This window comes from Branchiostoma belcheri, unplaced genomic scaffold (genome assembly GCF_001625305.1).
Source record: "Branchiostoma belcheri isolate BF01 breed outbred unplaced genomic scaffold, Haploidv18h27 scaffold1, whole genome shotgun sequence".
NCBI classification, from domain to species: domain Eukaryota; kingdom Metazoa; phylum Chordata; class Leptocardii; order Amphioxiformes; family Branchiostomatidae; genus Branchiostoma; species Branchiostoma belcheri.
In genome coordinates, this window is record NW_017802379.1 from 10535540 (window position 1) to 10548340 (window position 12801).

Sequence of the window (12801 nt, forward strand, 5' to 3'; positions counted from 1 at the left end):
TGCATATATTTGTTCACGACACCGATGGTTTAAAATTTCATAACAGGTACAAACTGAAGCGTGTAAAACTGACCCCCCCAATTGAAGAGGTGGAGTTAAAACTAGGGGGCTCAGGCCAAGGGGAAGACTGGTTCTGCAGCTCCCTCTCCGTTCAGTTTGAACCAGAGGCCAACGGGACGACGTACTACTTCCCTGTGGATCGCTGGCTTGCACCAGGTCAGAGTTAAACCAGTCATAGGCAGATGGCTTTTTGCATATTATTGCAAGTGGCTCGGTGGAGTTAGAGAGGCTATTTTTTCATATTATGAATGTGCTTTAGTAAGAATAAACAGAGCAGTAGCTTGGTACGCTAGACCACGTGAAGGTAAACATAATTATACATTTGCTTTGCAAATGTTAACTTTTAATGTCTTCCGTTTTGAGTAATATGTATGCGCAGATTGCAGGACCACCCCTTTTTGTTTGCCCACAAGTAAAGCCGACTTCCCTCACACTGGGCCCACATTTCTTGCTAAAACCTGACTTCTGTCCGATTTGTGCTCACAGGTACCTCTGTGTGGCTGGTTCCAGGCGGTTGTGTCCTCCCTCAGGATGACAAGCATCCGGACCAGAGGCAGGCTGAGCTCAAAGTGATGCGGGAGCGCTACGCCTCCTACAACCCCGTGGAAGGCCTTCTGCCAATGGTATGTGGTTGATCGGTTTGCTAATGTATTTATCTGAAGTTTTTACTGGTTACCCTATCCCAGTTGTCTCATCCCTTAAAGCGACGGTCACAACCCGCCGTACGTGCTTCTGCGTGCTGTCTACGTGCAAAAACGTGGGCAATCGTACGGCATCCGTGCGTGGTGAGTACCACCTCCGTACGGAATCCTACGGATTTGGGAGCACGCAGACACGCCGTAGAACTTTAAGTGCATGTAATACTTTTTCTACGTGCGGTCTGCGGATTTACCACCCGTGCGTGCGAGTACGTGCGACGCGCGTGCCCCGTACAGCCTATGAGCGTGCAACGTACGGACTCCGTGAGTCTAACTTCACTATTCTCACGTGCAATTGCTGTACGGACAGCGCACGAAGCACGTGCGTGCCACGCACGGTGCTTGCGTCATCCGTGCTTACTCCTCACTTCCCAGTTGACCTGCTCAATGACCACGCAGAACACACGTGCATCATACCAGGTGCTCCGCACGTGCAACGCACCTGATCTCTACAGTATATAAAGACAACTTGACGGGCGACTGCCAAGTAGTCTCCAAGATGCCCAGGAAGGCTCAGAAGAAGACTACCAGACAAGACCCAAAGAAACAGGCCGCGGAAGACACCAGGGCGGCTAGTGATGATGAAGTTAACAGGAGGTGCACGCACTTACAACGTGCGAGTGAGTAAGGAAACCGTGCGTACGCCGCACGTGTAGGTACGGCCTGTACGCGGCAACGTAGCAATCGCACAGAGATCGTGCGTTGTAAGCACGTACAACTCACTTACCACTTGCGCAACGTACGATGCACGCAACCGCTGACGGCCAGGCGTGTCGTGCAGACCACGTACGTACACCTTGCGCAACCGTACGTGCGAGTGACGTACTCCCTCGGCCGGCCACCCTACGTTTGCAGAAAAAACGTAGCAGACGTAGCCACGACAAAAACGTACGGACAAAAAGCACGCACGGCGAGTTGTGACCGTAGCTTTAACAATGCTAAATGGCATAGCGTACATGAAGCCTCGCCTTATAGCTTACGGCCATGAGCTATTGTAGACGTCGTACGTAAATACATTATTAAGGCACATGGTGTTCTATAAAGGTTACTACATGTACATGTGCATGTCTTGTATTTGGTATCATCTTATGGTTTTCAATTGTGCCTTTTAAACATTGAAATGTCCCTTGTGTGTTAAAGGTTTATTCGTTTTTATTAGATTTACACACACTCTTCTCTCCCCCATACAGCTGAAGGAGCTACACGCGGAGGGGAGGTTTTCAAATAAGCAAAGGGTACTTATAGCTTCAAGCACTCTCTCTCTCTATTTATATATACATTTGAAGTGGCATCGCTCACTTAGCGGCACAAATCTATGTGGCTTGTGATTAGCAAACTTATTCTGTTTACCGAAGGAAAACGTATTGTTTTTACTCAGTTTCTTCCTCCTCTTCTGTTCCAAACACTAAACCTCTGGCCAATGGCATAATTTGTTGACGTCTGCCACCATGGTGACTGGTGTTGGGTTACATAATGTTGCAATTTCATGGTCTGCTCTACTCCTATCACCATATACTAGTAGTATATGTACTAGTATGTGAATGTGTTTGAGTAAACATTAACAGAGCAGACCATGTCCGAAGGTAAACATTATACATTTGCTGTGCAAATGTTACTTCTCTAGTTATTTTGCTATTCTATCATTTGCTATTATATTAGCAAATTTTTTCTCTCTCCTCAAATTCTTTATTGGTAGCTAACTGAACGTGACATTAATCCCGTTACAATCTTTACAGCTCGCCCTGGTGGAGACAGGGGCTATACTTGGCATGAAAAACGTGGGAATACTCCTGGGAAAGTTCTTCGATAAGGACGGGCGATGGGAATCTTTCGGCAGCATAAGCCAAATCTTCCCATCAGGGAAAGTACCGAAGGTGAGAGAAACTTTATGTTTGATTGGTCGGTAGCAACTGTAGGGGCGGACGTAAACTAACCAGGCCCAGGATGGTACCTAGTAGGCTATTTGAAAGTTAGTGAAGATGAACACGATTAAACATAACCTATTTAAATCAGGACCTTATGGGATGATTTATGAGGAAATGCTAGAATAGCCTTCTTTGTTAATTTTCATAATTAAACTTATTCTTTAATTAATGAGAAACATGTTCTCTTCCGTTGTTATCGTCATTTGGCCGAGGTATGAGATCGTGGAACTCTATTTTAGTGACCTGCATAGTAGGTGTGAGGTACTTCGTTATGGCACACTCTCGCATGTATTCATGACTGTTTGGTGTTCAACTACAGGGGGTGACTGATTGGAAGACTGACGAGAACTTCGGCCGGCAGCGCCTGACGGGAGTCAACCCTACATCCATCCGCCTGTGCACGGAGATTCCAAAGGGGTAAGTTGAACTGGGACGGAAGAAGGCAGAAAAATGGATGGGAAAATGAATGATAGTCGTCTCATTGCGTATCATATTGAGTCACTCTGATAAACCACGATTTTCATGATAACTAGCAGGTTAACGAGGTCGTATTCACCAGCTTCCCATCCCCAAAATGCAACGCGAAAACAGGGGGTCTAACCTCATTTGCATAGGAAAGGAAGGCATCGGAATGATCATGGTGGCGTTAAACAGCTTGTTTTTCACTGTGTTTGGAGGTGTTGGGTCATTTTATGCTCAACGTTAATTATATCACTATGGGTTGAATCTGACAACAAATAGAGAATAATTTTTTTTGGAATGAATTGTTTGTAACGTTATAGTGGTAACGCTATATGATGCTGTAACGTTACAAACCACATGTTCCATGTTGAAAAGAACACAAAAACTCCATTCTCTATTTGTTGTCAGATTCGACCCATAGTAATTCAATTAATTTTGAGCATAAAATGCCCTAACACCTCAAAACACAGTGAAAAGCAAGTTGTTTAACGTCACCAGGATCATTCCGATGCCTTCCTGTCCTATGCAAATGAGGTTAGACCCCCTGTTTTCGTGTTGCATTCTGGGGATGAGAAACTGGTGAATACACACAAGAGGGATAGGTGTCAGCATTTTGGTAGCCCTTCTTCAATGACTGACTGGTGTTAGTTCCCATTGTTAGCTAGGTGGGTCCCAAATGAACCTAGCAGTGGAAAGTAGAACCAGTCATTAATTATATGAAGAATGTACTCGTACGAAGCAGAGGGATTACCAAACATCTCACCGATGTGTGTAAAGAACTTTGTTAACCATTAACTTTGTTAATCATAAACCTGATAAAACTATTCACTAATATTTCGCAGGTTTGGAGTGACGGCTGAAATGGTTGAACCTTTCCTGCAAGGCCTGAAGCTGGAAGATGGCATCACCAAGAAGCGGCTGTACTACGTGGATCATTCCAACATGGCGATCTCCTCCATGGGCAACACCACATCACCCAGGCCAGTGAGTACTCGATTTGTTAATTGTTTTTTGCTTGTTCACACAATAACAGGGAAGCCGCCTTAAGGTAGTCTCCACCAGACTTCTTTTGCAGGCTGAATAAATCGTAGAAATCGGCCTAAGGTGGGTATTAATTGGCCAGAGAAGGTAGCCGGCCAGAGAAGCCCCATTTGCCTCCCAAAAGAAGTCTATGAGAAGTCGCTATCCTCTTGACAAACCATGGGCACGGGAAGTCAGACTGTTGTTTTGAAGGCAAAGCAATAAACGGCTTACTTGGTTACTTCGCACCTATTTAAAACCAATTTGTGGACTTCAAAGAGGATAGCGACTTCTTACAGACTTCTTGGCAGGCAAATGGAGCTTCTCTGGCCGGCTACCAGCCAGGAAACCTCATTTGCATAGGACAGGAAGGCATCGGAATGGTCCTGTTGACGTTAAACAGCTTATTTTTCAGTGTGTTTTGAGGTGTTGGGGCATTTTATGCTCAACGTTTATTGAATTGCTATGGGTTGAATCTGACAACAAATAGGGAATTTTTTTTAATATGCGGTTTGTAACGTTATAGTAGTGGTAACGATATACTGATGCTGTACGTTACAAACCACATGTTCCATGTTAAAAAGAACACAAAAACTTCATCCTCTATTTGTTGTCAGATTCGATTAATAGTAATTTAATTAATGTTGAGTATAAAATGCCCCAACACCTCAAAACACACTGAAAAACAAGCTGTTTAACGTCACCAGGATCATTCCGATGCCTTCCTGTCCTATATGCAAATGAGGTTTAGACCCCTGTTTTCGCAATACATTCTCGTTAATGTAAGTAGTGCTCCACTGTCACCGAGACTTTGCCATTCTGCCGTTTGGTTTGCCCAAAGATACCGGCTTTATAAAGTAAAAGAAGTTGCACCTAAGGTGTTGACTATGAAAATGTGCCTTGTCTGACCATCGTACATGGTACAATGCTAATACATGTAGGTGGATAAAGGAGTTGGATTGAACAGCAATACATGTATTACCTTAGGTAGTATTAAAAGTAGACTTGATTATTCATTCATACAATTCCATATGCATGTTTGAAAGTCATGGCAGCTATCGTTCTGGTATCGTAATAGTCTGTAACAACTAGTGCATCTCTCTCTCTGTCTGTCTGTCTGTCTCTCTCTCTCTGTCTCTCTCTCCCTTTGTAGATGTGCGCTCCATTCGGCTTGTTCTTCGTCAATACCAAGAAGGACCTCGTACCGGTGGCCATCCAACTGTACCCTAACGAAGGAAAAGGGCAACACCCGGTGAGTATCCGTGTTATTACCTTCGTCATATATATGGTTGCTGATTTTGTAATCGGCTATAACTTGGAGTGTGGTGCATGTATCTTTATGATATTTAGTAGGTAGGATGAGGTTTGGAAAAGCAGGGTCAAGGTCAATTTTGGGTACTTAAGCAGTTTTGTAAGGTACTGCAGCGGGGTACATTTCATGATATCTCGTCACTCAGTCTTCCTCAGCTATCTGACCCATGCAAAATGCTGTGGACACGTGACTTTTTCCCACATGTGACGTCAGCAAAGGGTCAAAGGTTGTCTGAAGTCGATATCGCCCCCCCCCCCAAATGAACTACTCTGTGAGTGGATAAAGGTACTAGTACTGGTATACGACTGTTGCATTACAACATCAACCATTTGTAGGTGTTCCTGCCGAATGACCCGCCCAACACGTGGCTCCTGGCCAAGATGTGGTTCAACTGCGCAGACGCGAACTATCACGAGGCCGTGCCTCACCTTGGTACGTTTTATCACTGCTGTAATATAATTCAGCCTAATTTTTCAATGGTGCTGTCTGTAATAAATAATTTAATTTTATTGTACATAAATTGTACAAGATACCACGTATGGCATATACTAGGAGCTTAATTTACATTATTAACTTAAAAAGACAATGCAGTCTTGAACGAGAATATGCCTTTACAGTTTTAAAACTTAGCCTTAATTTAAGGTATTAGCATTTATGTACAATGCATGTCTTGTGATATGTACTTTGATTTGTTATTTAAATTCGAAATATATCATCTAATCTACCAGCAACCCTGGCAAATTATATGATAGACTTTATAATTATATAGTAATAAATCTACTAGTGAGGATATCGGCTAAGAACAAGAAAAATGATGCAGGTGCTTTGGTACTTGGAGTTATGACTGTTCTTTGTTCTTTTCTCAGCTGGTATGAATTTTACGGAATGCCGTGATCGTTTCTATGTTTCTTTCAATGCAGGTTTCACGCATCTTCTTGTTGAGGCGTGCAACCTGGCGGCCAAGCAGAACCTGTCCATCACCCACCCAATGCACCGTCTGCTGTTGCCGCACTTCATCTACATGTTCGCCATCAACGAGTGAGTCCACAAGGTGTTTTCTTGACGTATAGTGTACATATCAGAATTTTTACATAGACGCGTTGACTATTGTATCTAGTAATGTCACTATGGCGTACTGCAAATCTTGAAATATTCGTGTTGGGTTTGTGTTCGTGGTGTTCGCGGTGAGCTCTCTTCTGTATTGCTTCAACTTCAAACCTCAAATATCTCCTCCACTACCCCGAAGCTAGGTCCTCGTGAACTCATAATGTCGCTTGAATTTATTATTTCAGCTGACCATCACATGATACTACTTGAAACGTGTCCAGTTGCTTAAGTAATTGCTTTCATGTGTATGTCATTACTTGGATGTCTAACCTTCTTCGACGTCATTATATGTTTTTTTTCCGTCCAAGGGTACTGCAGCTTTGTTCTTTAGTCTTTGTTCTGATGATTTTTTTTTGTTTTGGGCCTTTCCGTCTGTTGCTGTCTCTGTGGCACCCAAAAGCGATTTTAGGACAGTAAGGCTGGATATTCAAAGTCAACTATCAGGTCATATTGTTTGATGTAGTAAGCGTAATCAACCCTATTCCACAGCGAACTGATATCTGTGTGGCAAAATTGCAATGTTGCTGACGGAATACGGTTGTATAGTTGGTTGGTTCTAGCTGTTTATACTTCAAGTAGGAAATGTGCTAAGAAATGTCATGACATTTCTAGTAGATGTTAATATCAGAAAGATTTCCTCATACAGATTATTTTGTTTTTCCGCCTTTGAAAAGTTTTTTTCCGTGATTCCAATAGAAACAGTCCAGCATTGCCATACATCCTCCTTACTGCAAATGTATAATCTATCGGGCTAGAAGAGATTGTTATTTCTGGTTGTCTTTGCAAGTAGTAGCCCAAATTTATCCTTGAATTTAACTAGGCCTAGGTTCAATCTAACAACTTTACCTTCTACATTTTTTTCAGGTTCGCCCTGCATACGTTGATCGCCAAAGGTGGCGGTTTGGATGAAGCTACACAGATTGGAGTCCAGGGAAGCTTTAAGCTTATAAGGCAAAGGTGAGGCGAAATGTTAAATACATACTGGTTTATTATGTACTAATGTTACAGCTAACCTTACTTCCATTGTGTGTGAAATGTTTACGAAAGTTACCAGTATATTTGTTTTCTATTAACAGGTTAAAGACTTGGCGTCTAGACACAGATGGCAATCTGCCGGAAGACCTAAAACACCGTGGCGTAAGTACTATTATCTTAAATCTATACTCTTAAAATAGATAACGACTGCCCAGTATGATATATTACTTTGTTACATTCTGTTGTGTTACAAAGAGCAGTTGCGCTCAATCTTCAAATGACTTGGTAGTTTTTGTCAGTTTTTGCTATCACTATGCAAAGTATTTCATCTTGAGAAATTGCAGTTAACGAATCCTGCAGGGAGAAGATCTTCCCCGCAAATTTAGCCTATTTTTATCATTTAATGTATTTCAAGAGTATTTTTGTCGTTAAATGTATTTAAAACACATCTGTTTGTCTTGTGGTATATCAGGGCATCCTGCTATGATGATGAAACGTTATTGCAAATTTCCACCCGAAGGCTCATTGCAAGTAACGAGATACCATTAATGAAAAGCAATGGCAATGTAGGACATGGGCTTACTCTAATGCTAATGTTAAGTTGTTGAGTTTGTTTTGTTTTTTTGGAAGGAATTTTGAGTCTTTTCTCTAATGCGAGGGTTCTGTGTTGTTAGGAGGAGTACAGCTTTCTTTCGACGGTAAACGGTGGCGGTGTAGCCTGGGTACCATCCTACTTGTATGCCGGGGCTCCCACACTCGCTTCCCTAAGAAGTTCTTAGGGAAGCGAGTGTGGGAGCCCCGGTATACAAGTAGGATGGTACCCAGGCTAGTGGCGGTGAAGAAATTAGAACGTATGTTCGTGGCTTCTTTCATGCATTTGCACCAATCTTGTTTATGCTAGGTTGACAACGCAGACGATCTGCCCAACTACTACTATCGTGACGATGCCCTGCCCATCTATGAGGTTATCAAGAACCATGTCACTAAAGTTGTGGAATACTTCTATAAGCCTGATGGTAAGTGGTTAAAATTGCGATGACTTGAACGCACGCATTTAAGAGAAAAAAAAACACTAGAGATGCACTTCAATTCAATCTTTAACAATTCTATTGCTGAAACATGTGGACGTTTTGTACAAGTACGCAACATTGTAATATCTTGAATTCCCGGTAAAATGCACAATATGATAACTTACATGATGGTAGCCTTGTTAGTAAAGTCTGCTCACGATCGCAGTAGGGTGGTCATCCCATCGTGTGCATCCAAGGATCCGGATCTCCCCGGTAATGAGAGCGTTCTTGCCCGCCCAAGTCAATTAGGGATTTTTTTGAGGGATCGGATTGATTTACCTGACTTTAATAGGAAAGGGTTGGCAAGAAACATCAACTGTCAGAAAAACGCCAATGCTAGGATTGAGACTGAACTGAGGTCCTTTGTCGGACCAGTGGTTTGGTGAACAAGCCAGCGACAGTGCAATTATAAGTAGGTGCTAATGACAAAACGTAGCTTTCAAACTTTTCGTATTTAGATATGTTTTGTGTTAACGCCATCTGGCCTACTCTTCTGACATATCGACAAACGACCCTGGCCATCGTGAATTTTCGCCTGCAACAAACCATGCCATTACAAACACATTCATTGTGGGGTCGTGTGGCGTAGCTGCGGAGTGCGCGAATCGGAACTAAGAGTCCCAGGTTCGAGTCCTGACATGCCACCGATCTTGTGCCCTTGGGAAAGGCACTTTACATGACTTTCCTCACTTAGCTCAGGTGTAAATGAGTATTGTCCTGTCGTGTATTTGTCCCCTGTGTTGGTGGCGGCATTAACTTAAGTTGAAAAAACTTGAGTGTGTCGTCACCACGTCAGGTGATTACATGTTGGAATAATAAAAAAAAACACATTCATACCTCGACGTCCTCCAAGACGATTCTCCGATCCTCTAATATTCTTTTTGCTACATGTATTTTGTATTTATCTGTATTATACCTGTATTGTATGATCATTGTGACATACCCCTTAATGAATTACATCATAGAAAGAATGTATGAATACCTTATAGGGGACGGCAAGTCCACCAAACTGGAAACTGATGTTGAGATCCAGAGTTTTGCGAAGGCTCTCGTTGACAGCGGAATCCAGGTACGTCATTGAATAACCTCAGTTACATGATAGATATTTCTGTTAGACAAACCTAGAACTAACGCACTGATGAAGTGTTTCATGTACAGGGCTGTTAGTGTGTTGAATAACCTTCCAATTGTTATGCAATCCACACAATCCCTGAGAGTGTTTAAGGACGATTTGCACAAATACCTCCATCAGTAGCTCACCGGTACCAGCACTTGTTTGACAGGATTGTTTGTTTTTTAAATTATGTATATTGTAAATATGTTATTGATTTAGATGTGTTTTGTGACTTGTCAACTATGTATGAATATATGTATTGTCTGTATGTATGAATACCAGGAAAACTAGCGGGTCCACCGCAAATGGTTATTCTAATAAAGTTTCAAAGTTTCAAAGATGTCGTTGTGACTGGTGATATCTTACTTTAATGTCCTGGTCGACTAACTAACTTTGTACAAAACGTACAAAATTAGTTTTATTTCTCTTGGTGATGGGAAGCTGATAAAGGGTTAGAAATGAACATGATAAGTATGTTATCTAAAGTGATATATATCATACATTTACATGTATATACGAGAAGTTTCATACGATTTCTGAATGAACTGAATCATTATGAACTACCGTCGTATCTTACACACAGGGGGTTCCTGGGAACGGAACTTTGTCCAACGTGAATCAGCTGATCCAGACCCTGACCTCCATCATCTTCACCGCCAGTGTGCAGCACGCAGCCGTCAACTTCATGCAGTGGGACCAGTACGCCTTCGTACCTAACATGCCGCTCGTGCTGGAGGGAGAACCTCCGGCAACTAAGGTATAGCATTGTTCGACATTTCACAATTCTATAACCTCGTAACAGGACCTTAAATCCACTTACACGTTATGGGTTACGTTTTTGGTTTTACAACTTTCGGTTGTGATATCTGGTGATCTGGACATGCTAGGGTCCCAAATTTTGAATGGTAGATAGCTCTTGTGCTCGGAAATAAGTGACAGGAGTTTTAACTCCCTAGCAGCTTGCTCCAGAACTGCAGGGTCGTTTGTTTTAAAATCTTTAAGGGAAGATAACTAAAAATCCGAATAACGGATCGTCATGACTTTAAAAAACCGAATAACGGATCGTCATGACTTTTAGAAACATAACCTTTTTAACCATAAAACAACAGACTGTACAACTCGTTCCTCCACTGCACAATTAGACTGTACAATAGCCAAATGCAGACATAGTGTTCTTGTGTTTCATGTCCCCCTTTTGTATGTAATTGCCTTGTGCATCTCTTGTACTTATGTAAAGTCCACACAATTCAGGAGTACTACGTACCCCTGCTATATTGACTGTTTTTAATAAAATTGAAAATTGAAATTGTAACTCTCGTCTTTTCAGAACCCTCTGACGGAACAAGACGTCCTGAACGCACTCCCTGGGAAGTACCAGACCGTGAAGATGCATCTGCTGACAGGAGTCCTGAGCGAGCGCTCCACACAGCCTCTTGGGGACTTTGAGGTCGAGTACCTCCAAGGGCCAAAGGCTGAAAAAGTCTTTGATACGTAAGTGGAACTAGCTATTGTCCTTGGTAGAAAACTCATTTCAAGTAACCACTGCTATTTTTTTGTCATATCCTATTATGACACTAAATCAGTAACATTGCTTTGGCAATCGCCGTAAGTAATATGGTTTGGATAATAAGTCTTTTTCCACCTGAATAGATTCAAGGATGAACTGGAAAAAATCGCTCAAGATATCCAGCTCAAGAACTCTACTCAGCGTTCCCATCCGTATGACTACCTGAACCCTCGTGAGATTCCCAACGCCATCAGTATCTAACTGCTCAGTTCACATCAGCAGTTTTCTGCAAGGTCCAAAACATGTGGAATTTTTATGGAATTGGAAACTGAGAACGTTCATATATACATTAAGTCTTTGTTGACAGTTCTGTCATAAGCTACACAGCCATGTTTTGAATGCCTAATACCTTCTTCGAAGAATAACGATCCCTCTGTAGAGCTCATTTAGCTATATTCAGACCATATCTAGTCTAGATGATCGTGATGTCTTCAAGAAGATAATACTTTCATTGGTGTGCGTGGTGTTTTTTGTGTTCGAAGCTAGAGGAGTATTAATCTCTAATCAGACTGTTGGGGACATTAAAAAATAGTATGTCATTGAAAGGACTGCTGTAGGAATATAGAAGATCATAATGTATTCAATAAGATAATGCTTTGGTGGTGTACGCGGTGTTTTACTGTGTTCGATGCTGTAGCAGCATAATCTCTAATCAGACTGTTGGAGACATTAACATAATAGTATGTCATTGAAAGGACTGCTGCAGTAATATGGAAGATCATGATGTATTCTAGAAGATAATGCTTTGCTTGGTGTGTGTGGTGTTTTACTGTGTTCGATGCTGAACAGCATAATCTTTAATATACTGTTGGAGACATTAACATGATAATATGTCCTTCAAATGATAGCTGCAGGAATATAGAAGATCATGATGTACTCATGAAGATAATGTTTTTATTGGTGTGTGTGGTGTTTTACTGTGTTCGATGCTGAAGCAGCATAATCTTTAGTTATATTGTTTGGGAAGTTTACATAATAATATGTCCTTGAATATCTTGGATAGCTGCAGGAATATAGATGCTTAATAACCAGTCAAACATGGTCACCCTACTCTAAACAGTACCATCATATCAACAAAGCTCTTTGTTTGTACAATGTTTTGTATTTTTCTAATTGCAGCAGAGACACCTAGCTACAGTGCTAAGTATTGCCTTGAGGAAGGTGACTGACTGAGATGTTAACACTTGGTTATGAAAAAAGAACAATGTTATCCAGAAATTTACCAAACTAAGAAAACTATAATTAAATTCACGGAGTACAATCATATAATTATGTATTGAAAGTGTGGTTATGTTTAGGATACCTTCTATGACCAAATTGTTTGCCAATCATTTAAACTTATACCCTTCCGAAATAATTTCATCAGATCGGTAGAACATATCGGTTTTCCCATCCTGAAATTGCATTTGATGCCTTTAAGGACTAGATTTAATGCATTTCACATCAATACTGTATTTGATACAGTTATCATGCGTCTACATCTAATATAAT

General features: G+C 41.5%; 1 protein-coding gene across 1 annotated transcript in view; it reads left to right on the forward strand.

Moving 5' to 3' along the window:
- LOC109487021 (allene oxide synthase-lipoxygenase protein-like) overlaps nucleotides 1-12626 on the forward strand; it is a 16694-nt gene extending 4068 nt beyond the window's left edge. Inside the window, exons 3-18 of the mRNA XM_019790984.1 lie at nucleotides 47-216; nucleotides 547-683; nucleotides 1949-1993; nucleotides 2495-2632; nucleotides 3003-3100; nucleotides 3988-4129; nucleotides 5319-5417; nucleotides 5813-5909; nucleotides 6398-6515; nucleotides 7449-7541; nucleotides 7661-7721; nucleotides 8461-8575; nucleotides 9619-9698; nucleotides 10327-10500; nucleotides 11071-11234; nucleotides 11394-12626. Of these exons, the coding sequence (XP_019646543.1) occupies nucleotides 47-216; nucleotides 547-683; nucleotides 1949-1993; nucleotides 2495-2632; nucleotides 3003-3100; nucleotides 3988-4129; nucleotides 5319-5417; nucleotides 5813-5909; nucleotides 6398-6515; nucleotides 7449-7541; nucleotides 7661-7721; nucleotides 8461-8575; nucleotides 9619-9698; nucleotides 10327-10500; nucleotides 11071-11234; nucleotides 11394-11511 (1849 nt within the window). The 3' untranslated portion in view covers nucleotides 11512-12626. The remainder of the gene's footprint in view (nucleotides 1-46; nucleotides 217-546; nucleotides 684-1948; nucleotides 1994-2494; nucleotides 2633-3002; nucleotides 3101-3987; nucleotides 4130-5318; nucleotides 5418-5812; nucleotides 5910-6397; nucleotides 6516-7448; nucleotides 7542-7660; nucleotides 7722-8460; nucleotides 8576-9618; nucleotides 9699-10326; nucleotides 10501-11070; nucleotides 11235-11393) is intronic.
- The last annotated feature ends 175 nt before the right edge of the window (nucleotides 12627-12801 follow it).